At 46.9% G+C, this 24,983-nt stretch overlaps 1 protein-coding gene across 1 annotated transcript in view; it reads right to left on the bottom strand.

Annotated features, from left to right (window-relative positions):
- Positions 1 to 24,983, bottom strand: part of LOC143962515 (uncharacterized) — a 189,382-nt gene that overhangs the window by 143,637 nt on the left and 20,762 nt on the right. The window contains exons 3-5 of the mRNA XM_077471790.1: positions 24,560 to 24,601; positions 7,696 to 7,737; positions 5,545 to 5,586 (exon numbers count right to left, since the gene is read on the bottom strand). Coding sequence (XP_077327916.1) covers positions 5,545 to 5,586; positions 7,696 to 7,737; positions 24,560 to 24,601 — 126 coding nt within the window. The remainder of the gene's footprint in view (positions 1 to 5,544; positions 5,587 to 7,695; positions 7,738 to 24,559; positions 24,602 to 24,983) is intronic.

Here is a 24,983-nt window from a genome sequence, read left to right as displayed (position 1 = left end):
ACTAGCTACTAGGTCCACAAAGGTCCTTTTAAGGACTGGTATAGGTGTACAATATATAGGGTGATGGTGCACTGCTGCTGACTGCTGCCCTATTCTGCAGCAGTCTTTTATCAGTGTAGGGATTGAGGGACGGTCTGCAAATCACTAGCTACTAGTTCCACAAAGGTCCTTTTAAGGACTGGTATAGGTGTACAATATATAGGGTGCTGGTCCACTGCTGCTGACTGCTGCCCTATTCTGCAGCAGTCTTTTATCAGTGTAGGGACTGTCTCCAAATCACTAGCTACTAGATTCACAAAGGTCCTTTTAAGGACTGGTATAGGTGTACAATATAGAGGGTGCTGGTGCACTGCTGATGACTGTTGCTCTATTTTGCATCAGTCTTTTATCAGTGTAGGGACTGAGGGACAGTCTGCAAATCACTAGCTACTAGGTCCACAAAGGCCCTTTTAAGGACTGGTATAGGTGTACTATTTGGTGTGCAGCATATAGGTGTGTAATACACGTATAAAATACTTGCACATATAGAAAGCATACAGTAGTATAGTGCATTTCCACTGTGCAGCATTGTGACTGCTGAGCGGTTCTGCAGCGATACTACAAAGAGTGACAAACGCAACAAAAAAAAATATTATAACTGGTGTGATAGACCAGTGGCCCCCAAAAACGACATTGAAGCGGGATGTTATATACCTTCTTCCACATACATACTGCACTTCTCTAGAGACTTTTGTCACAGGGTCATTTTAAAAATGACAGGCAGAGGAAGAGGTGGGCCCTTTCACAGGGGTGGTAGGGGTAGGGCAGGAGCAACAGGCTTGAGCCAAAGTGGCAAATTGCAGAAGGTGCGTGCGATTACGTCAAAGGACACACCAGACTTGGTTGAGTGGCTCACTCAGCTTTACTCTTCTGCACCCTCCTCATCCTCTCGATCTGAACTCTCTTCTTCACTCTCTGCTATGTGCAGCCTCAAAGACACTACCACCAACACCACCACCACCATATACCTTCCGCTTGAGTCACAGGAATTATTTTCCGATCCATATCAAGACATTTACGATGCGCAGCCACTCTTGGCATTGGATCAGGAAGAGGAGGTAGCAACAACCTGCACTCTGACGACAGTACTCGGTTCAACCCAAGGAGGAGGTTGGTCCCCGCTGTTGCTGCTTACTCCAAGATCTCTAATTATAGCAGTGGGGAAGGTGATGTCGATGATGATGTGTCCAGTGATGTCACCTGGGTGCCCACTAGAGAGCAAGAAGAGGGGAGTTCAGAGGGAGATATGGACCAGCAGATAGGGAGGAGAAGCAGTAAGAACTTACATTGCACAGGAGGGACAAAGCAGACTGCTAATGTATCAGGAGCGAGGCATCAACCATGGTCACATCTGGTGCTCCCAGGACGCCGGCACATGGCTCCGCAGTGTGGGCTTTTTTTAACGTGTCCACTGCTGACAATAGTGTTGCCATCTGCAATCTTTACAGTCAACGCATAAGTCGCGGTAAGCCCAACACTCACCTACAGATGACCGCCTTAAGAAGGCACATGAGCTGCCATAACCGAGCCCAGTGGGAGCAACGGAACCCACAAAGCCACACTCCAGGCTCTCACCGTCCAGCCTCGTCTTCTAATTCTCCTTCTCCTCTCTCCTCACAGATGTCCTCCACTCCACCTTCCATCATGCCATCCTCATATTTTTCTGGAAAAAGGCAGGCTTCCTTGGGTAGAGATGGACGAACTTCCAACGGGACGTTTTCGCGAACGCAGCCGAAAGTTTGCGAACCGCAAAGTTCGCGGCGGGTCCCATTGACTTCAATGGCAGGTGAACTTTAAAAACCTACAGGTCATATTTTCAGCCACAAAATAATTACTAGCTGTGCACACATAGTCCCACCACATGGCCACTGACATAATACATGTATGAAGTGAATCTGGGATCGACAACTACAAGCATTCTTTTTTTATATGTAAAATTTTGACAATTCAGGACTCAGGAGTGCATAAAGGCAATGGAGGAGAGGAAAGGTCAGGGTAGGCTATGAAGAGAGTGCAGAAGATGATCACCAGCACCGTGATATAGAGCACTGACACCAGCACCGTGATAGAGTGCACTGACACCAGCACAGTGATAGAGTGCACTGACACCAGCACCGTGACATAGAGCACTGACACCAGCACAGTGACATAGAGCACTGACACCAGCACCGTGATATCGAGCACTGACACCAGCACCGTGATATAGAGCACTGACACCAGCACCGTGATAGAGTGCACTGACACCAGCACCGTGATAGAGTGCACTGACACCAGCACCGTGATATAGAGCACTGACACCAGCACCGTGATATAGAGCACGGACACCAGCACCGTGATATAGAGCACTGACACCAGCACTGTGATATAGAGCACTGACACCAGCACTGATACCAGCAACTCGCTGCTGGGCCCCAAAAATATGACAACCTCTTCAAACAGGAGTGTATGGGCATATAGTACGGTGTGCTTTTTTTGTACAAGGATGTGAGCCAAATGTAGAAAAAAGGTCTGTGTGCTCAATTAAATAAATCGTTTATAGAGATATACATTGTCTACTGGTCACATGTGTTGAATTCCTCCGAGATCCATGCCTCATTCATTTTTAGAAATGTGAGGTAGTCAACACTGTCGTGAGCTGGGCGAGTGCGCTTATCGGTCACGATCCCCACTGCTGCGCTGAAGATCCTTTCGGACAGGACACTGGATGAGGGGCAAGCCAACAGTTCCATTGCAAATTGGGCAAGCTCTGGCCAGAGGTCAAGCCTGCCCAACCAGTAGTCCAGGGGTTCATAACTCCTCAAAGCGTCCACATCGGCCGTTAACCTGATGTAGTTGGACACCTGTCGGTCTAGGCGTTCCCTGATGCTGGATCTGGGTGACACCTGTCAATGGGTCGGCTGAAAGAATGACCTCATATCAGAAGTCACCAACACATCTTCAAACTGGCCTATTCTTGCAGGCGCTGTTGGATTGGTACCCACAACTCTTTCTCTGGGAGTGGGAATTCCTCCTCTGCCAGCGCACGCAAAAGCAGAATGCAGCATTTCTTGAAGCAAGGCCTGGAAGTGCTCCATTCTGACAGCCCTCTGTGACGGTGGTAACATTTCTGCCATTTTGTGTTGTACCTGGGGTCTAAGTACGTTGCCACCCAGTACTGGTCTTGACCCTTATGCTTTTTATACGGGGGTCCCTGTTAAAACACTGGAGCATGAAGGCCCCCATTTGCACTAAACCGGAAGTGGTGTGGTGGCCTGGCTCCTGCCCATCGTCCAGGATAATGTCGTCCTCCTCGTTGTACTCTCTCCATCCACGCACAACAACAGGGATCCCAGAAAGGTTTAAAGCATGCTCTTCTTGCTCCTCCTCATCTGCCCGGCACCATCCTCCTCTGACTCCTCTTCAGACTCCTGTTGACTTGTCTCAGATAGAGTAGCCTGCCACTTCCTCATCTTCCTGCTCCTGCTCCTCCATGGCTTGATCAATGACACAACGCAATGCACGCTCCATAAAGAAGGCATAAGGTACCATGTCACTGATGGTGCCATGGCTGCGACTGACCAGTTTGGTGATCTTATCAAATGGCCGCAGAAGTCTGCATGCGTCGTGCATGATCAGCCACCGGTGAAAAAAAACCAAGCTCCCCAGAACCTTTTCTGCCGCAGAGTTCATACAGGTAGTCGTTAACTGCACGTTTCTGCTGGAGCAGCCCATCAAGCATATAGAAGGTTGAGTTCCATTGCGTTGGGCAATCGTAAATAAGAAGATTTGCCCTGTTTCAATGCGCTAAGCAGATTGGCACCGTTGTCACAAACCACTTTACCAAATGTCAAATTGAGCGGTGTTAGCCCCTGATCTACCTGTGAATGCAAAGCTGAAAGGAGTGCAGGGCCAGTGTGGCTCTTGGCTTCCAGGCACAACAGACACAGCACAGCATGGCAACGTCTCACCTGGCATGTCAAATAGGTTCTGGGGAGTTTGGGCGGCGCATCGGAAGAGACGCTAGCAGTGGAAAAGGAGGAGTCAGCCAAGGAGGAGAGGGAGGAGGATGGAGTAGGAGGAGGAGAAGAAGAGCCAGGCCTGCATGCAATCCGTGGTGGTAAAACCAAATCTACATGGGTGCCACGGGTTACATGCTTGACGGGCGTCAGAAGGTTCACCCAGTGGGCAGTAAAAGTGATGTACCTTCCCTGCCCATGTTTGCTAGACTACGTGTCTGTGGCACACAGGGCTCACTGATTAGTTACTAGAGGTAACAGCACATGATTTCTGCTTGTTGATTGGTTGCTAGAGATTACTGTGGATATGACCTCAGGAGGCATGATATACATATCAATGCCGCTGGCCGCCGTTATTTACATATGAATGCTGGTAATTTAGATGTAAACACAGGGTCTGCAGGTGAGTCATCTGTACACAACAATAGGGCAGAGCTGGGCAGCATTAGTAGCAGCACTTCATACTGAGATATCGGGACACAGTATGGGACTAAAACCTCAAGACATGAGGGAATTTAAACCAGGATAGTTGGCAAGTATGAAGCAGCTTCTTTGGGCCCCACAACAATGACAGGGCCCAGGGCAGCTGCCCCTTTTGCCCTGCCTTAAAAACGGCCCTGGGTAAAGTGAATAACATTGAATATCTGATTACATTGCCATGTGAAAGTCAGTGTTATATTTCAGGCAGCATGTTGTCCCTGAAGTTATGTGGAAAGTAGAAAAAAATGTTCATTACAGTTTGTATATGGGACATTGTAGCCATAAGGTGGTCATGGTGCCCATGCTGATCCATGTCCACAGCCAAAAGCACCTACAACGGGCACATGATTATGAGAACTGGACCACAGAGCAATGGAAGAAGGTGGCCTGGTCTGATGAATCACATTTTCTTTTACATCATGTGGATGGCCGGGTGCGGGTGCGTGTGCGTCTGGGAAGAAGGTGGAGACTTTGTGATGCTTTTGGAAATGTTCTGCTGGGAAACCTTGGCCCCTGCCATTCATGCGAATGTTACTTTGACATGCACCACCTACCTAAATATTGAAGTACACTCCTTCATGGAAATTGTATTTCCTGAAGGCATTGGCCTCTTTCAGCAGGATAATGAGCCCTGCCACACTGAAAAAATGGTTCAAGAATGGTTTGAGGTACACAACGAGTTTGAGGTGTTAATTTGACCTCCAAATTCTCCAGATCTCAATCCAATCAGGCATCTACAGGACTTAAATGATCTGCTACTGATGGTCTAGTGGAGTCCAAGCCCACACGGGTCAGGGCTGTTTGGTGGCAAAAGTGGGACCTACTCAATATTTGGTGGGCGGTCATAAAGTTTTGACTGATCGTTATATGTTGGTAGTTTGTCTCTTTTGTTTATTTGAATATCTGCACTGATACTTCTGAACACTTGCTGTGTAGATGGCAAATGTATTTAGTTTGTTTAAACACAGAATTTTTGGATTATAATTTATAGAAGTTGCTGGATAGTAATGCAAGCTCCTTCTTCACCTACCAGTTTCTCTCAGACGTGACTGCTCCTTGGCCATGTTCTCACCTGGACAGGATAAAACAAGAATAGGAAATGTTATCCAATGAAAGAACACACATATCTTACCTCTGAAATTTAGATTTATGTCAAATTCATCTCCAATCCCAATCCAGATTTCAAAACTAAAATACATTCTGTTGTGTTGTTTGAATTCCAATTACATTTGTAATAGAACATGGAATGTTATATTTCTATCCTCTAGTCTATGAGGATGAAATATACAGTAAGATTTTGTCTACAGGTTTCAAAACTGTCTCACGTCGGGCCCCTTCTCTGGGTAATTGTTTATCTCCCAGTGACTTCAACTCTATTACTCGTAATTAAACTTGGTTAGATTTTGCAGGTGATCTTAAAGTGTAAGTAAACCCCCCCCCCCTATCGTTTTCAGCCAAGGAAGCTGCCATCTTTGCCTCTGTTTAATCTACAACTGCCATAATACTGCACATGTGCTCAGTTATGATACCAGCCATTGGATATTTTGACAGTTTGGTTGAGAGTACAACAGATGGGAGTGTTACATATTTCCAGCACGTGACAGAAATTAAACTGTTTTATGAAAGGGTTTACTTCCACTTTAAGTGTGGAGTCACTAACTGTTCCTGAAAATAAAGAGATATTCCCGCACTACCAAAGGAAAGAAAAAGGATGGCGAGACACTAGTTGCTGCAAGCAACGAAATGGCCAGAATAAAAAAAAAAATCAATAGATGGCTTCGCTGCTCTAAGTGATAACACAAACAGTGTGCAAAAATAAAGTGATGAGTTCTTCAATAAATACAATATAAGTGATAAGAAGAATAAGCAGTGTAACATACCACGTGCTTGGAGACAGTGGAAAACTCAGTAATTAAATTCATATAAACATGATAAAATCCAAAAGATGAAAATAAAAAAGAAAATACCAAAAGAGCAGTGCTAAAAAATATAAATATTGAATAATAGTTACAGAAAATAAAGTGTCTTTAATTAATAATAAATGGAAGGTTCTCATAGATAGTGTAATGCCGCGTACACACGAGCGGATTGTATGGCGTACTTAGTCCGTCATACAATCCGACGGACAATCCGTCGTAGTTTCCACTGAACAGACTTGACCACACACGGATACACAAACAGTCCGTCGAAAGCTTGCGCGATGACGTGTACAGCACGTACAACGGGACTAGAAATAGGAAGTCCAAGACACAGCAAAGCACCCTTCCTCCGTGTAAATCCTTTCTGGGCATGCGCCATTCTTAGTCCGTCGAACTAGCATACTGACGACCGTATTGTCCGCTGAAACCAAAGTACGACAGATTTTTGGAAAATCCGAAATTCTTAGTACTCCGGACTGCACGCTGAAAAAGTCCGCTGAAGCCCACACACGAGCGGATTGTCCGCTGAAATGTGTTTCAACGGACTAAGTACGTCAAACAGTTCGACCGTGTGTACGCGGCATAAGTTCCCTTTTTTATGGTAATAATGCTCTCCTGCATTCCTGTTAAGACTTGCTTGGCTGACATCCCTTCTGGCTCCAGATCCTGCTTGCTGTTTTACTACGCTCATCTCCGGCTCCCTGACAATTGGCTTGTCTGACTATCCGTTCCGGTTCCTGAACTCTGGCTATGTTTTGGCTACGTTTGTTCTATTTATTTTTATTGTTAAACAAGTGTGATTTTACTGTACTTCTGTCTAGTCTGATTTCCTGGTTTATGGCACCTAGACAAACGGGTATCAAAAACGGGTTCTGAGAAGCACAGTGCCACAAGCAGGTGATCCAGGTCCTGACAGACATTTGATGGTTGTCTACCTTCAACTGGTGCACATTCAATCTATCATAAATAAGGTGAATGTAGTCAAGAAATGCCAGGAGAATGTCAGAGATCATATTGTTGTTTAACGTGGTTGTAAACCTCTGAAATGAAAAATGAACAAAGCATTTTTGCATACTTGCCCCAATCCAAGACACAGAGTCGGGTTCCTATCTACTGTCTCCTCCCTCTGCTATCTGCAGCAGTCACTTCTGATAGTCTATGCCAACAACACAAAATGCCCTGCCCCCCTCCAGCACACAACAGGTGATTGAAATAATTGATAGCAGTTACCAGACATCAATACAAGCTCCTTCTTTACCTACCAGTTTCCTTCAGACGTGACTGCCCCTCAGTGATGTTCTTATCTGGAGGGGATAAAACACAATAATAGGACATATTATCTAATGACAGAGAATGCACCGATTTAATGAAATTCAGATTCAGGTCAAATTCAACTTCATTCTCAATCTGGATTTCAAAACTAGAATCCAATTTCTTATGTTGAAATTTCTTCAATTTCAACCCATTTCAAATTCCAAATCACATCTGTGGTCAGAAAATTTGCCTCGACCCATATCTACCATCTATTAAATGAAGGAATTAAAGTTTTTTTTTTTTTTTTCCAGTAAAATGTCTGTAGGTATATGATGCCCTCTACTGTCTGTATTTGTGAATAACCTAGCTTTCACAGTGCTGTGTATAAATCACTATGCATCAGCACTTCCTGTCTCTGGGAGGCTGGCTTGGAAACCCCAAAAGGAGTAAGTGGAAAGAGAGGGAGAAGAGTTGAGACCCCATGTCTCCATGGAAGAACTGTTGCTATACCAAACCAGAAGTAGGGAATATTAGGCAAGCGTTCTTATTTTAATATTGTTTACTATTGTTGCACATAGCTTCTGGATGTATAGTATCTCACAAAACTGAGTACACCCCTCACATTAAAAAAAAAAAAAATTATATCTTTTCATGTGACAACACTGAAGAAATTACACTTTGCTACAATGTAAAGTAATGAGTGTACAGCTTGTATAACAGTGTAAATTTGCTGTCCCCTCAAAATAACTCAACACATAGCCATTAATGCCTAAACCGCGGGTAACAAATGTGAGTACACCCCTAGGTGAAAATGTCCAAATTCTGCCAAAAGTGTCAATATTTTGTGTGGGCATGAAGTTCACTAGAGCTCCACAAGTTGCCACTGGAGTCCTCTTCCACTCCTCCATGACAACATCATGGAGCTGGTTGATGTTAGAGACCTTGCGCTCATCCACCTTTTGTTTGAGGATGTCCCACAGATGCTCAATAGGGTTTAGGCTTGACGACATGCTTGGGCAGTCCATCACCTTTACCCTCAGCTTCTTTAGCAAGGCAGTGCTTATCTTGGAGGTGTGTTTGGGGTCGTTATCATGTTGCAAAACTGCCCTGCGGCCCAGTCTCTGAAGGGAGTGGATCATGCTCTGCTTCAGTATGTCACAGTACATGTTGGCATTCATGGTTCCCTCAATGATCTGTAGCTCCCCAGTGCCGGCAGCACTCATGCAGCCCCAGACCATGACACTCCCACCATCATGCTTGACTGTAGGCAAAACACACTTGTCTTTGTACTTCTCACCTGGTTGCCGCCACACACACACACTTGACACCATCTGAACCAAATAAGTTTATTTTGGTCTCATCAGACCACAGGACATAGTTCCAGTAATCCATGTCCTTAGTCTGCTTGTCTTCAGCAAACTGTTTACAGGTTTACTTGTGCATCATCTTTAGAAGAGGCTTCCTTCTGGGATGACAGCCATGCAGACCAATTTGATGCAGTGTGCGGCATATGGTTGGAGCACTGACAGGCTGACCCCCCACCCCTTCATCAACCTCTGCAGCAAAGCTGGCAGCACTCATACGTCTATTTCCCAAAGACAACCTCTGGATATGACGTGCACTCAACTTCTTTGGTCAACCATGGCGAGGCCTGTTCTGAGTGGAACCTGTCCAGTCCGCTGTACGGTCTTGGCCAGCATGTTGCAACTCAGTTTAAGGGTCTTGGCAATCTTCTTATAGCCTATGCCATCTTTATGTAGAGAAACAATTATTTTTTTCAGATCCTCAGAGAGTTCTTTGCCATGAAGTGCCATGTTGAACTTCCAGTGACTAGCATGAGAGAGTGAGAGAGATAACACCAAATTTAACACACCTGCTCCCCATTCACACCTGAGACCTTGTAACACTAATGAGTCACATAACTCCGGGGAGGGAAATCTATTAATTTGCTGTCAAATACGTGCACTATACCTTGCTGTATGTTAGTGTGTGAACCTGTTTATTGCAATAGAGGTTATATGCAGTTCCTGTTATTTTAGAGTTTAGGTAAGGTCTGCCCCCTTTGGTCTGGGAGTTCTATTGTTTTAGCTCAGGGCTCAATAACCAGCATAGTCTAGAGCCAGGGTAGGCATCCGGCGGCCACTTCTGGTGGTTAGAGGTCTGATTTCATGACAGATTAGATGCTACTAGGGACTAAGATGCAGAGTAGATAGGCTGAGTTTCAGTGTCACACCACAGTCTCTGCTGGTGAGAAGCTGCATTCCAAGCTGGTTGGACAATGGCTGGGGAGTCTCCTCATCACAACAGATCTTCTCTTCAGGTCTTTGACACCAAGACACACTCTGCATCATGATCATCCTGGACTTTTCTGCTGAGAATTCATACGAACTTTAGAATCAAAAGTGCTAATTTTAAAGGCTAATATGCAAGATCCAGGGCACATGGATCAATGCAAATTATTTTTTTTAAAACGGCTGTTTTTTCACCACTGATTTTAACCACTTCCCGCCCGCTCTATAGCCGAAAGACAGCTATAGTGCGGACGTTACCTGCCGGGAGGGCGTCTCTGGACATCCTCCTATTTACTTCCCCCCTGCGTGCTCCTGAGAGTGCACATTGGCGAAGTTCTGTGCTGCCCGTGTCCCTCGGACGCAGCCAGTCATAGATCGCTGTAAACGGCCAATCACAGCGGCCGTTTACAGCACGATCGGCGTGTCCAATGAGAGATGATCTCATATGTAAACATATGAGATCATCTCCCAGTGCTGCTCTCCCTCCTCACACAGACAGTGTGTGAGGAGGGAGAGATGAACAGCTGCAGCGGCCGTAAGTTAAAAAAAATAAAAAAAGTAAAATAAACTGTCATCTGCCCCCAGTGCCATCTGCCCCCAGTGCCACTTGCCCCCAGTTCCACCTGTTAGTGCCATCTGTCCCCAGTGTCACCTGTCCCCAGTGCCACCTGTCAGTGCCATCTGTCCCCAGTGCCACCTGTTGTCAGTGCCATTTGTCCCCAGTGCCATTTGCCCCCAGTGTCATCAGTCCCCAGTGCCACGTATAAGTACCATCTGTCATCAGTGCCACGTATAAGTGCCATCTGTCATCAGTGCCACATCAGTGCCATCTGTCATCAGTGCCACATAGTGCCATCTGTCATCAGTGCCATATCAGTGTCATCAGTGCCACATATTAGTGCCATCTGTCATCAGTGCCACATATCAGTGCCATTTGTCATCAGTGCTACCTGTCAGTGTCATGTACCATCTGTTATCAGTGTCACATGTCATCAATGCCATGTATCAGTGCCATCTGTCATCAGTGTCACGTGTCATCGGTGCCACGTATTAGTGCCATCTGTCATAAGTGCCATGTATTAGTGCCATCTGCCATCAGTTCCATGTATTAGTGCCACGTATAAGTGCATCTGTCATCAGTGCCACATATTAGTGCCATCTGTCATCAGTGTCACGTGTCATCAGTGCCCCGTATTAGTGGCATCTGTCATCAGTGCCACATCAGTGTCACGTGTCATCAGTGCCACGTATCAGTGCCATCTGTCATCAGTGCCACATCAGTGCCACGTCTCATTGTCCTGGTGCTCCAGGGCCTTCAAAAGTGTAATAGGTAGTCAACAATTTAGGTGTGTAATTTATGCTCCTAGAACATGTGATGGCGATCCCTGCATGTTGGGCCTCTCTAAGTGGCCAGGCTGTATAAAAGTCCCAGACACATGGTATGGTAATACTCAGGAGGAGTAGTAGAATTAATTTTGGGGTGTCATTTGTTATATACACATGCCATGTGAGAGAAATAACCTATTACAATGACAATTTTGTGGGAAAAAAAATAAAAAAAATAAAGAATCTTCATATTGCAAAGAATTGTGGGAAAAAATGACAACAACAAAAACTTCACCATGCCTCTTACTAAATACCTTGGAATGTCTACTTTCAAAAAAGGGGTAATTTGGGGGGTATTTGTACTTTCCTGGCTTGTTCGGGTCTCAAGAAATGAGATTGACCACCAGTACATCAGATGTGATCAATGTTGTATGATTTGCACCACAGCTTGTAGACTCTCTAACTTTCACAAAGACCAAATAATATGCACTAATTTGGGTTATTTTTACCAAAGATATGTAGCAGTATAAATTGTGGCCAAAATTTATGAAGAAAAATTTATAATTTGCATAATTTTATCACAGAAATAAAGAAAAATGTGTTTTTTTTCAAAATTTTCGGTCTTTTTTCATTTATAGCGCAAAAAATAAAAAACCCAGAGGTGATCAAATACCACCAAAAGAAAGCTCTATTTGTGGGAAAAAAATGACAAAAAATTCATTTGGGTACAGTGTTGCATGACTGAGTAATTGTCATTCAAATTGTGAGAGCAACGAAAGCTGAAAATTGGTCTGGGCAGGAGGGGTATTTAAGTGGCCAGTAGGCAAATGGTTAATGACGATTAAAGTGAAAAAAAGTGAAATATTACTTTAAATATCGTGCCTGGGGGGTGTCTATAGTATGCCTGTGAAGTGGCATGTGTTTCCTGTGTTTAGAACAGTCCCTGCACAAAATGACATTTAACGGAAAAAATGGGATTTTTATATACAGCTTACCTGTAAAATCCTTTTCTTGAGAGTACATCACGGGACACAGGAGCTTCATTACATAGTGGGTTATATAGGCACCTCTGGTGATTGGACACTGGTTGACCCTAATTAGAGAATTCCTCCCCTATATAACCCCTCCCATTTGGGAGGCACCTCAGTTTTGTAGCAAAGCAATAAGAAACCACGTAAAACCCAAGAGGGGCGGGAGCCCTGTGTCCCGTGATGTACTCTCAAGAAAAGGATTTTACAGGTAAGCTGTATATAAAAATCCCATTTTCTTGATCATACATCACGGGACACAGGAGCTTCATTACATAGTGGGATGTCCCATAGCAATGCTCAGGTTGAGGGGAGGGAGACACAGATCATAAATATAGACCGCCAGGGACCTGAGGACCTAAACTGCAGCCTGCAGTACACTGCGCCCGAAGGCGATATCCTCTTGCCCTCTGACATCCACCTGATAGAATCTGGTGAATGTGTGGACTGATGACCAAGTCGCAGCCTTACAGATCTGAGCCAGGGAGGCCTGGTGATGCACTGCCCAAGAAGCACTGACAGCCCTAGCAGAGTGCGCTTTCACCTGAAAAGGAGGAATCTTCCCCTTTAAGCTATAGGCCTGAGAAATAACCTGTCTGATCCACCTTGAGAGAGTGGACTTTGACGCTGCCTGACCCCTTCTAGGGCCTTCTGGCAGAATAAGTAAACAGTCAGTTTTTCTTATCTGAGCAGTTGCTTGAAGATAAAGACTGATTGTTCTAACCACATCTAAAGTGTGTAAGGACTCTTCCTCTATGGACTGAGGATTCGGAAAAAAGGATGGTAGGATTATATCCTGATTCAGATGGAAACCTGAAACCACCTTAGGTAGAAAGGACCCGTTGGGACGCATAACCACCCGGTCCTTATGGATAATTAAATAGGGCTCTTTACAGGAAAGAGCTGCCAATTCTGATACCCTTCTAGCCGTGGATATGGCTACTAGGAAGACCAGCTTCTTTGTCAAGAGAGCTAAAGAAGCCAGATGCAGAGGTTCAAATGGTTGGGCCTCTAAGGCTGAGAGAACCAAATTCAGATCCCATGGGCATACCGGAGGTTTGACTGGCGGTTTTATCCGCATAGCCCCCTGGATAAAAGCCCGTACTAGGGAGGGTGATGCAAGAGGTCTTTGAAAAAAGACCGATAGGGCCGAAATCTGCACCTTGATGGTGCTTATGGCCAAATTCATTTCTAGGCCTGATTGTAGAAAGGCCAAGATTCTGCTAATGACATACCTAGGATGCCATCTCCTGGGTTCACACCAGGAAACATATGTCCTCCAGATCTTGTAATAGATACGCCTGGAGACCGGCTTTCTGGCATTGACCAGAGTGGAAAGGACTGGCCCCGAAAGACCAAGGTCTCTCAGAATGTGGGTCTCAGCAGCCAGACCGTCAAATTCAGACTGCGTAAAGCAGGATGGTAGATTGGACCCTGTGAGAGCAGATCTGGCCGGAGAGGGAGGGTCCATGGCCTGCCCACTGCCAACTTCATGATTTCTGCAAACCATGGTCGCCTGGGCCAAGCTGAGGCCATTAAAAGGACCGACTTCGACTCCCTCTTGACCCTTCCCAGGAACCGCGATAGCAGCGGGCTCGGGGGGAAGGCATAGATCAGATTGTACTGATCCCAGGGAACCGTCAGAGCATCTGACCCCTGAGCAAGTGCATCTCTTGTCCTTGACACAAAGTTGTCCAGTTTCCTGTTGAATCTGGACGCAAACAGATCCACGTCTGGAGTGCCCCACTTGTGACATATGTTCTGAAACACATCGGGGTGCAGAGCCCATTCTCCTGGGCGTAACTGCTGGCGGGTGAGAAAATCCGCCTGCCAATTCTCCACCCCTGGGATGAAGACTGCAGAGAGGCACGGAACATGCTCCTCTGCCCAGACAAGTATGCGATTCACCTCCTTTTGGGCCACCAGACTTCTGGTACCGCCCTGGTGATTGATATAAGCCACTGTGGTGGCATTGTCGGACTGAATCCGAACTGGGAAACCTCGCAGTCTGTAAGACCACTCTATGAGTGCCATGTAAACTGCCCGAATCTCCAAGATATTTATGGGCAGCAGACTTTCGGTCGCAGACCATTTTCCCTGTGAGCATGTTCCCTCCAATACGGCTCCCCAGCCTGTCAGGCTGGCATCCGTTGTGACAATCTTCCATGAGAGGGGAAGAAAAGTTTTGCCTTTCAGCAAATTCCTGGTTTGTAACCACCAGACAAGACTTTTGCGTGCCCGGGGGGATAAACGCATAGGAAGATCCAGGGATTGGGGCTTCCTGTTCCAAATCGCAAGGATGCATCTTTGCAGAGGCCTTGAGTGGAACTGGGCGAATGGGACGGCCTCGAATGAGGCGACCATCTTTCCCAATAGTCTCATACATAAGCGAATGGAGGAAGATCTTCTGCCCAGAATCAGGCGCACCAGATCTCCAATGGCCAAGGCCTTTGGCCCTGGAAGGAACACCCTGCCCTGAGCGGTGTCGATAATCAGACCCAGGTAATCCAACCTGGTGGTCGGTTGCAGGGACGACCTTTCTAGGTTTATAATCCAACCTAGGCGCTCTAGATGTTCTAGCGTTCTGGTGACGCTGCGACTTAGGAACGCTGCAGTTCTCTCTACGAGAAGCAAGTCGTCTAGGTAAGCCATGACGGCTATGCCCTGAACTCTTAAGATTGCTAAGAGAGGGTCCAGAATCTTCGTGAAGACTCGGGGGGCCGTAGCTAGGCCGAACGGCAGGGCCAAAAATTGAAAATGGCGCTGCTCTACCGCGAACCTTAGAAACTTCTGGTGTGCGGGAAATATTGGCACATGGAGATATGCATCTTTGATATCTATTGATGCCATGAATTCTCCTCCTTGCAGGGAGGAGACCACAGTGTGTATTGACTGCATCCGGAAGGTCTGGATGTGTAAAAACCGGTTTAAGTCTCTCAGATCCAAGATAGGTCTGATACTTCCGTTTGGTTTCGGAACGGTGAAGAGATTTGAATAAAAACCTGAACCCTGATCTTTCGGGCTCACTTCTACTATCACACCCTGGGATAGTAACTGATCTAAGGCCAGGAATAGCGGTTTCTGCTTTATCGGATCCTTGGGGATCCTTGACCTTAGAAAACGAGAAGGTGAAATCTTCTGAAGCCCAAAGATACTGAAGAGATCACCCATTTGTCCTGAATCTCCTCCCGCCAGGCGCCTGCAAACTGCAGGAGCCTTCCCCCCACTCGGCCGAGCGGGGGCGCCCCTTCACAAGGAGGTTTTGGGGCTCTGCTTGGCAGGCTTTCGCCCCCAAGTCTTTTTCTGTCCCTGGGCTCGGCCTTGAGGCTTTCTAGCAGCGGAGGGCTGGGAAGGCCGTCGCCACTGTTTAGAGCTTGATGCTTCGGGAGAAAGAGTACGCCTGAATGAAGGACGTTTGCTCTTTTTGACTGGAAGGAGTGTAGACTTACCTCCCGAAATATTTTGGAGGGATTTATCTAATTCTTCCCCAAACAAACGCTCCCCTTTAAACGGGAACCCAGTCAAATGTTTTTTGCATGACATCTCAGCAGCCCAATTCTTTAGCCATAGGGTCCTTCGCATGTGAACCAACATGAGGGACAAACGTGATGCTTGTTGGACAGAATCCAAAATCGCATCAATTATGAAACACAAGATGTGAGGCAATTCTGCATAATTCTCTACTTCCTCACTGGGAAGGAGTTCAAACATCTGTTTAACCTGTTCCTTGAGGAACTGACACAACCCCACGGCTGCGACTGTAGGTTGCACCACAGCGCCAGCCATGGAAAAGGAGGCTTTTAATAAGGTTTCCAGCCCTTTGTCAGCTGGATCCTTAAATACCTGCGCATTATCCAAGGACAAGCTAGGTTTTTATTCACACACTTGTGGACAATCACTTGTTAATATTGATTATTTTATATTTAATCACTGGATTGATTTTTTCACGTATTTTCACTTTATATATAATTTTTTTGTACGTTTTTTTTTGCATTTGGATTATTTATGCAGATTTATTTTTTGCACTATATATGCTGTATTTATCATATAGTGGGATAGTATCTCATTTGCACTATATTTTTGTTATTATTACTCATTGTATATGTATAAGCACTTTTAGGTAGCGCCGCATTTTTATTTATACTATTTTATACACTCACTTTCGGTGCTGAGATCACTGTTTTTATGCTGGCTGCTTCCTGTGTATATAATTTTGTACTCATTTAGTCTTCCTATGAACCATTAGGTGGAGCGCATTAGTATTCCTTTATACATTCACACAAGAAACCGCCGCATCAACAGATGGGACCCCCTATTCCTTGGTGAAACTTTCCTCCACAGGATAATGCATAGAAAACCTCTTGGGAGGAGTAAACAGTCTATCGGGATGTCCCCAATCCTCATACATCAATTTCCGTTGAAGGATGAATTGGGAAGGAACAAGCAGTCTGGGGCTTTCCTGACTCCCAGGGAAAAGACAGAGGATGTAGCAATTTCAGCTGCAGGCATTCTGAATGTGGTACGCACCAATTCAGTATAATACTGCACCTGCTTTCTGAGTGCCTGGGAGGAGGGGACTATCTCCTCTACCTCTGACTTATCCGACTGCTCATGATCCCTTATCCAAAGATAGGGATCCCTCCTCATTTTCAGAACAACTATCTGAGAGAGGGATTTCAGCAGAGGGAGGGGATCTACCCCTTTTCCTGCTATCTTTTAGGGAAGCAGAAATAAAATTCATGATCCTCCCTTCAAAACCCACCAATGTAGCCCTAAGGGAGTCCTCAGTGATATAAACCGGGGCTGCGACATTAGGAGAGGCTGCAAAATATGACAGGTGCACTGACTCGTTATGAGAGGCTGGCTCCAGTCTTGCAGAGGGGGATGGTAATTCACAGGCACTTTTGGAACAGGCGGTGACTTGCCAGTGCTTTTATTACCTGCCCCTGAAATCCTCTTATGAGGAGACATAGTACTAAGCTACAAAGCAGAGGTACTAGTACAAATGCAATCACTGTTGCACTTAAAGTCTCATAATAAATCAATATATGCTTAAATTGCACAACCTGATGCTGAGTAGGTGTCTTAAGGTTTGCCTGGATCCAATCCCCACGGATGCTTACAGCCCACAGCTCCTGTGTCTCCAGTTACAGTCCCCTGACGCTCTGGGCTTTTTAAAACTGCCGCTTGGCGCCTGCACTACAGCGTTGTGCACACTAACGTGCACGGCTCGCAACCACACCCCCCCCTCCTCCATTAGGCCGGGAGCGCGCCCGGCGCGCGTGCACGAGGACCGCGGGATCCGGGGGGGGGGGGGAGGAGAACCCAAAGGGAGCAACGTGGGACCCCTGGACCTGCATGGGACCCCTTTTTACCTTAACTGTGGCAGGAACTGTAAGGGAGACGTGAGTAGCTGGAGAACCAGGCTTTCACTGAGCATGTTGTATTGAAAGGCATGTAAGTATGCATCAGGCTGCTCTTACTCCCTCTAGTGGTGGAAACCAGGTAAGACATACAACTACTCACAATGAAGAAATCCATTCATATATTTAAAATATATAGGATGACTTCCCTTACCTGTTCCCGGGTATTGTTAGCCAACCTTCAGGCGTATCTGGGGTTCTTACGAAAAGATCCTCCTACCTGGGCCATGTAAAAAGCTCTGCCAGAAACTTACGGGCGCCCTGAGTCAACAGTACCCCAAGTCTGGTTGTCCCAGAACCCAGTCTTCCAATGGAGAGGACTTACAGGCAAAACCTCGTTTCTTCGGCAGACGAGGCCCGGGTACCATACCATCTTGGGAGTCAAATATCGGCCCGAGGTATGGATCCGGTTTGTTGTAGCCCTTCGGCCCTCGCCGGGACCCGCATAGAGCTAAGTTTTACGTGACCATCGACCAGACACTGGCGAATAAACTGAGGTGCCTCCCAAATGGGAGGGGTTATATAGGAGAGGAATTCTCTTTAATTAGGGTCAACCAGTGTCCAATCACCAGAGGTGCCTATATAACCCACTATGTAATGAAGCTCCTGTGTCCCGTGATGTATGATCAAGAAAAAGTCATTTAAAACTGCTTACGGTTTTAATGTAATGTTTGGTTCCGGCACTATGGATGAAAATCATTGAGAAAAATTTCATGGGTAGCCCCCCCCCCCCGCCCATTACAAGCCTCTTTGGGTCTTGTACAGATATTAAGGGGAACACCGTATCAAGAATTATAATAACATGCACCTGTTAGTGACTTGTATAGCGCTACCTATGCGAACTGAATTGCCTCAGGGCGCTTTCTTGCCACCAGAGTCCACCTGCGGCTTTTTGCGTGGTCCTTTTACCCCGTAAGGTCCTGACACGCTTACAAACACATACAACATTGACATACACATACACATATTAAGGCCAATTTTTTTTAGACAAGGTCTAATTAACCTACCAGCATGTCTTTGGAGTGTGGGAGGAAACCGGAGTACCCGGAGGAAATCCACACAGGCACAGGGAGAACATGCAAACTCCAGGCAGGTGGTGTCGTGGTCAGGATTTGAACCAGTGACCCTATTGCTGCTAGGTGAAAGTGCTAACCACTACACCACTGTGCTGCCCACTGTGCTGTTAAACAGGGGCTGAAAAATTGGGCCTTAGGCACTGGTGCCACAACACTGCAACCCCTTACAGAGACTCTAGTTGGAGCGCAGGAATGAGCCCTGCTGCAAAGTATTGCATCAAAAATTGTAATTACATGCCCCTGTTAAACAGGGGCTGCAAAATTGGGCCTTAGGCACTGGTGCTACGACACTGCAACCTCTCCCAGATACTCTAGTTGGAGTGTAGGAATGAGAAGTGCTGCAAAGAATTGCATCAAAAATTTTAATTACATGCCCCTGTTAAACAGGGGCTAAAAAATTGGGCCTTAGGCACTGGTGCCAGTGCCACAACACTGCAACTTCACCCAAATACTCTAGTTGGAAGGAGCCCTGCTGCAAAGTATTGCATCAAAAATGTTAGTTACATGCCCCTGTTAAACAGGGGCTGAAAAATTGGGCCTTAGGCACTGGTGCTGGTGCCACAATATTGCAAACTCTCCCAGATACTCTAGTTGGAGTGCAGGAATGAGCCCTGCTGCAAAGCATTGCATCAAAAATTGTAATTGCATGCCCCTGTTAAACAGGGGCTGAAAAATTGGGCCTTAGGCACTGGTGCTGGTGCCACAACACTGCAAACTCTCCCAGATACTCTAGTTCGAGTGCATGAATGAGCCTTGCTGCAAAGTATTGCATCAAAAATTGTAATTACACAACCCTGTTGAACAGGGGCTGAAAAATTGGGCCTTAGCCACTGGTGGCGGCACCCAGAACCAAAAATTTTCTTCCAAGCTATCAGCAGGATCATTGAGGAGGAAGAGGATAGTCAGTCAACATAACATGACAGTCACTCAGCATCAGTATAGGCAGGCTTGAAGGGATGTGACATTTCAAAAAAATTATTCAGTTACATCAGCTTCAGGTGCTTGGTAGCTGGTGGTGATCCAAGACTGATTCATTTTTTATGAAGGTCAATCGATCAACCGAGTCGGTGGATAGGAGCGCCCTGTGATCGGTTACAAAGCCTCCAGCAGCATGTGCGTTCCGAAGGAACACTGGACGCAGGAAAGGCCAGTAGCTCGATTGCATACTGTGCAAGCTCTGGCCAGTGTTCCATCCTCAAGACCCAGTAAACCAGAGGATTTTTGGTGGGAAAGGTGTCCAAGTCTGACCTTGCCCCTAGGTATTGCTGCACCATGTAAATCAGACAATGGCAATGGTTGCTGGAACCGATCATACCTTGGGGCTACAGACTAAAAAACTGTCTGAACGCATGGGTCAGATGGCCACCTTATCCACCGCTCCTTCTGTGACTGACCACAGCCTCAGCAACACGTCCAGGACCAGGAGTTTGTAATCTCCCAGTCTCTGGGAACGCATTGCACAGACCTTTCTGCAAGGACTCCCGGAGATATCTCATCATCTGCTCCCTCTGTGACGGCAAGATAAGGTCCGCAACCTCACCCTTGTACCGTGGATCAAGGAGAGTTGCCAGCCAGTAATGGTCCCTCTCCTTGATCCGAAGAATACAAAGATCCTTCCGCAGGCTTTGCAGGATCAGGGAAGCCATGCAGCGTAGGTTAGCTGAGGCATTTGGTCTGGAGTCCTCTGGGTCACTAAGAACAACATGATCCGCAGCCACCTCCTCCCAGCCACGTACAAGTCCACGGGTTTCTTGGGACTGTAAATCATCCCTAAAAGAGTGCTGCTCAGCATCAGCTCATGCCAGGCTCCACCTCCATGCTGACACAATCCTCCTCCTCCTCCTCTTCCTGTGTGATGGGTAGGACAGCAGGAACACTGTCTGGATAAAGGGGGCCTTGAGAGGCAAGGAAGTCCTCCTCTTCCTGCCTCTGTTCTGCCTCAAGTGCCCTGTCCATTATTCCATGCAGCGTATGCTCCAACAGGTGGACAAGAGGTACAGTGTCACTGATGCATGCACTTTCCATCACCATCCTCCTGACCTCCTCAAATGGTGATAGGACCGTGCATGCATCCCTGATCATGCCCCACTGGCATGGTGAAAAAAAAACCGAGCTCCCCTGACCCTGTCCTGGTGCCGTAGTTGTGCAGGTACTCATTAATGGCCCTCTGCTGCATGTGTAGCTGCTGCAGCATGGCCAACATTGAGTTCCACCTGGTGGGCATGTCACATATAAGGCGGTTCTTTGGCAGGTTCAACTCCTTTTGAAGCTCAGCCAACCGAGTACTGGCATTATATGATCAGCAGAAATGCACACAGACTTTTCTGGCCTGCCTCAGGACATGATGTAAGCCCGGATACCTGCCCAAGAACTGCTGCACCACCAGGTTAAGGACGTGAGCCACACAGGGCACATGGGTCAGTTGTCCTTGTCGGAGGGTGGAGAGGAGGTTGGTGCCATTGTCGCAAACCACCATTCCTGGCTTAAGCTGGCATGGTGTCAACCACCTCTCGGCCTGCCCCTGCAGAGCTGACAAAATATCTGCCTCAGTGTGGCTCCTGTCCCCCAAACACACCAGCGCAAGCACGGCATGGCATCTTTTTGCCTGAGTACTTGCGTAGCCCCTTGAATGCCTACAGAGCACCGCTGGTTCCGAGGACAAAGCAGAGGAAGAGGCCATGGAGGAAGAAGAAGAGGAGTGGGGTGGAGGGGAGAGGTGTGTCACAACCAGTAGTAGCATTTTGGAGGTGTGATGGTGGAACAACCTCCAACACTACTGCATCTTGTCCTGTATCCTTCCCAGCTTACAGAAGAGTGACCCAATGGGCCGTGAAAGACAGGTAACGTCCATGTCCATGCCTGCTGGACCATGAGTCAGTGGTAATATGCACCTTACCACTGACCGCCCTGTCCAATGAGGCATGGACATTGCCTTCCACATGCCAGTAGAGAGCCGGAATCGCCTTCCATGAGAAAAAGTGGCATTTGGGAACCTGCCACTGAGGAACCACACATTTCACAAACTCACGGAAGGGGGCCGAGTCTACCAACTGAAAAGGCAGCAGTTGAAGTGCTAGCAATTAAGCCAAGCTAGCATTCAACCGCTGGGCATGTGGATGGCAGGGAGTGAACTTCTTTAGACAGTCCAGCAGCTGGGGCAGGGAAATTTGCCTGCTACAATCGGACGTTGGTGTACTGCTAGCAGAGTGCCCGCAAGTACTTGGCTGTGACACATCTAATTCTACACCTTCATTCCTCTCAGTGCAGGTTTCAGAGAGGACTGAAAGTATAGTGGGCTTGGAGATCCTAGATGATGAGGAGCATGGAGAGGTCAGCTTTGTTCTTTGGTGTGGGTCTTTAAGGTACGCTTGCCAACAAGCTGCATGGCAGGTCAACATATGCCTGATCAAGCATGTGGCGCCCAAGTGGCTGATGTTTTGGCCACTCAAGATACGCTGGAGACATATGTTGCAAATAGCAGCGGTGCGATCTGATGCACTCGTCTCAAAAAAGGTCCACCCCAAAGAACTTTTGGAATAACGCGCAGAGGCAGCGCCCTGCACAGACGGAGCTCTGCAGTGTGATTCAGTCGGTGTGCTTCCCTTAAGATGGCCCCCGGAGGGCATCCTGCCTCTTTGAAGATGTACCTCCTCCTCTCTCTTATCAGGCACCCACATGGAGTCAGTGACCTCATCATCCCCTCCCTCTTCATCACTGGAGTAAACCTGGCAGTATGCTGCAGTTGGTGGAACATGACTGCCAAATTGCTGCCCTTCTTGAGCATCCCCTCTCTCTTCGCACACGCTACTGCCTTCCTCTAGATGGGTATCATGATCAGAGCCTTCATTATGCTGGGCATCCTCCTGGAGCATGTACCCAACACTGTGCTCAAACATTTTGGGGGACTCCTCAGGAGGACATGGTAGGTCTAGGGAAGGAGTGACGAGGGAAGAGGACGTTTTCGCAGCTGCTTTGCCAGTACCCTGAGCCTGGGTGAGAGAGGATGAGGAGGATGAGGAGGGCTTGGTCATCCACTCTACCAAGTCTTCAGCATGATGCGGCTCAGCACATCCAGCTGCCGATAATAAGTACAAGCGTGTGCCATGGCCACGTGTTGATGACAATGCACCATGTCCACGACCAGCACTGTTGTCTCTAGACACAGACCCTGCTTGCCCTCTTTTATCGGCTCGCGACTATCTGCTTCTCCTTGTTGGCCTTCCAGACATACTAATGGCCTGCAGAGAGATGGGAAAACCAGCAATTGGGGTAGCTTTAGGTGCACACTGAGCAGACAGAGTACACTGACTGTAATGACTGCAGCTGCCTGCCTGTGGTATAGAATCTGAAGAACAACAGCAATTGGGGTAGCTTCAGGTGTATACTGTGCAGGTGGCACAATTCACCCACTGTAACTGCTGCTGATGCCTGTGTTAGAGAAACCAAACAGCACCAGCAATAAGGGGTAGCTTCAGGTGTATACTGTGCAGGAGGCACAATACACCCACTGTAACTGCTGCAGCTGCCTGCTTCAGGTGTATACTGTGCAGGAGGCACAATACACCCACTGTAACTGCTGCAGCTGCCTGTGGTATAGAAAAAGAACAACACCAGATATAAGGGGTAGCTTCTGGTGTATACTGTGCAGGAGGCACAATACACCCACTGTAACTGCTGCAGATGCCTGTGTTAGAGAAACTGAACAACACCAGCAATAAGGGGTAGCTTCAGGTTTATACTGTGCAGGAGGCACAATACACCCACTATAACTGCTGCAGATGCCTGTGTTAGAGAAACAGAACAACACCAGCAATAAGGGGTAGCTTCAGGTGTATATGGTGCAGGTGGCACAATACACTGACTCTAACTGCTGCAGCTGCCTGTGGTATAGGAACAGAACAACACCAGCAATTGGGGGTAGCTTCAGGTGTATACGGTGCAGGAGGCACAATACACCCACTGTAACTGCTGCAGGTGCCTATATTATAGAAAGAGAACAACACCAGCAATAAGGGGTAGCTTCAGGTGTATACTGTGCAGGAGGCACACAACACCCACTCTAACTGCTGCAGATGCCTGTGTTAGAGAAACAGAACAACACCAGCAATAAGGGGTAGCTTCAGGTGTATACTGTGCAGGAGGCACAATACACCTACTATATCTGGGCTAGGTTCACAAGCAAAGATGACACTGTCCCTGCCTATCCTGCTCTCTCCCTGCACGCCAACACACTACACAAGGCCACTGGCGGCCTTATATAGTGTGGGGCGTGTACTAAACCCCCCTGAGCTATAATTGGCCACAGGTATCCTGCCTGTGGCCACTTATGGCTCTCCTCACTGCCGGTGCTGTGATTGGCCAAGCATGCGGGGGTCACAGTGCATGCTTGGCCAATCAGCAGCCAGCAACAAAGTTCTGGATTCGCCAAACAGGCGAACAGCCGGTGTTCGAGTGGAACATGCGTTCGACTCGAACACCAAGCTCATCCCTAATCTGGAGAAATCCCTATTAATAACTATAGATACCCGGGTATATGTGCACAATTCCACCAGGACTTTTGTAGGACCCATTGCTAATAATACCTGTTTGTTCATTGGATGTATGTACTGTTATTAATATAATTCTTATATAAAGCTAATAATATTCCCATACTAGTTTGCATCTATACTTAGAATATTTGGATTGTCATTTATAGAAGTTGCCAGATAATAATACAAGCTTCACCTACCAGTTTCTCTCAGACGTGACTGCTCCTTGGCCATGTTCTCTCCTGGACAGGATAAAACAAGAATAGGAAATGGTATCCAATGACAGAGAACACACACCAGCAAACCCATCTTTGCTCTGAGATTTGTATTCAGTCAATTTCAACTCCAATCCTAATGCAATATACACTTCAGTGAGGGAAAAAAGGATTTGATTACCTGATGTTTTTGTACGTTTGCCTACTAACAAAGAAATGATCAGTCTATAATTTTAATGGTAGGTTTATTTTACCAGTGAGAGACAGAATAACAACAAAGACTTAGTACCTGGTGGCAAAACCCTTGTTGGCAATCACAGAGGTCAGACATTTCTTGTAGTTGGCCATCAGGTTTGCACACATCTCAGGAGGGATTTTGTCCCACTCCTCTTTGCAAATCCTATCCGAG

Source organism: Lithobates pipiens, unplaced genomic scaffold, assembly GCF_037356315.1.
Source record: "Lithobates pipiens isolate NorthernLeopardFrog02 unplaced genomic scaffold, aLitPip1_a1.2 Scaffold_8, whole genome shotgun sequence".
NCBI lineage: Eukaryota > Metazoa > Chordata > Amphibia > Anura > Ranidae > Lithobates > Lithobates pipiens.
This window is presented reverse-complemented; position numbering and strand designations above follow the sequence as displayed.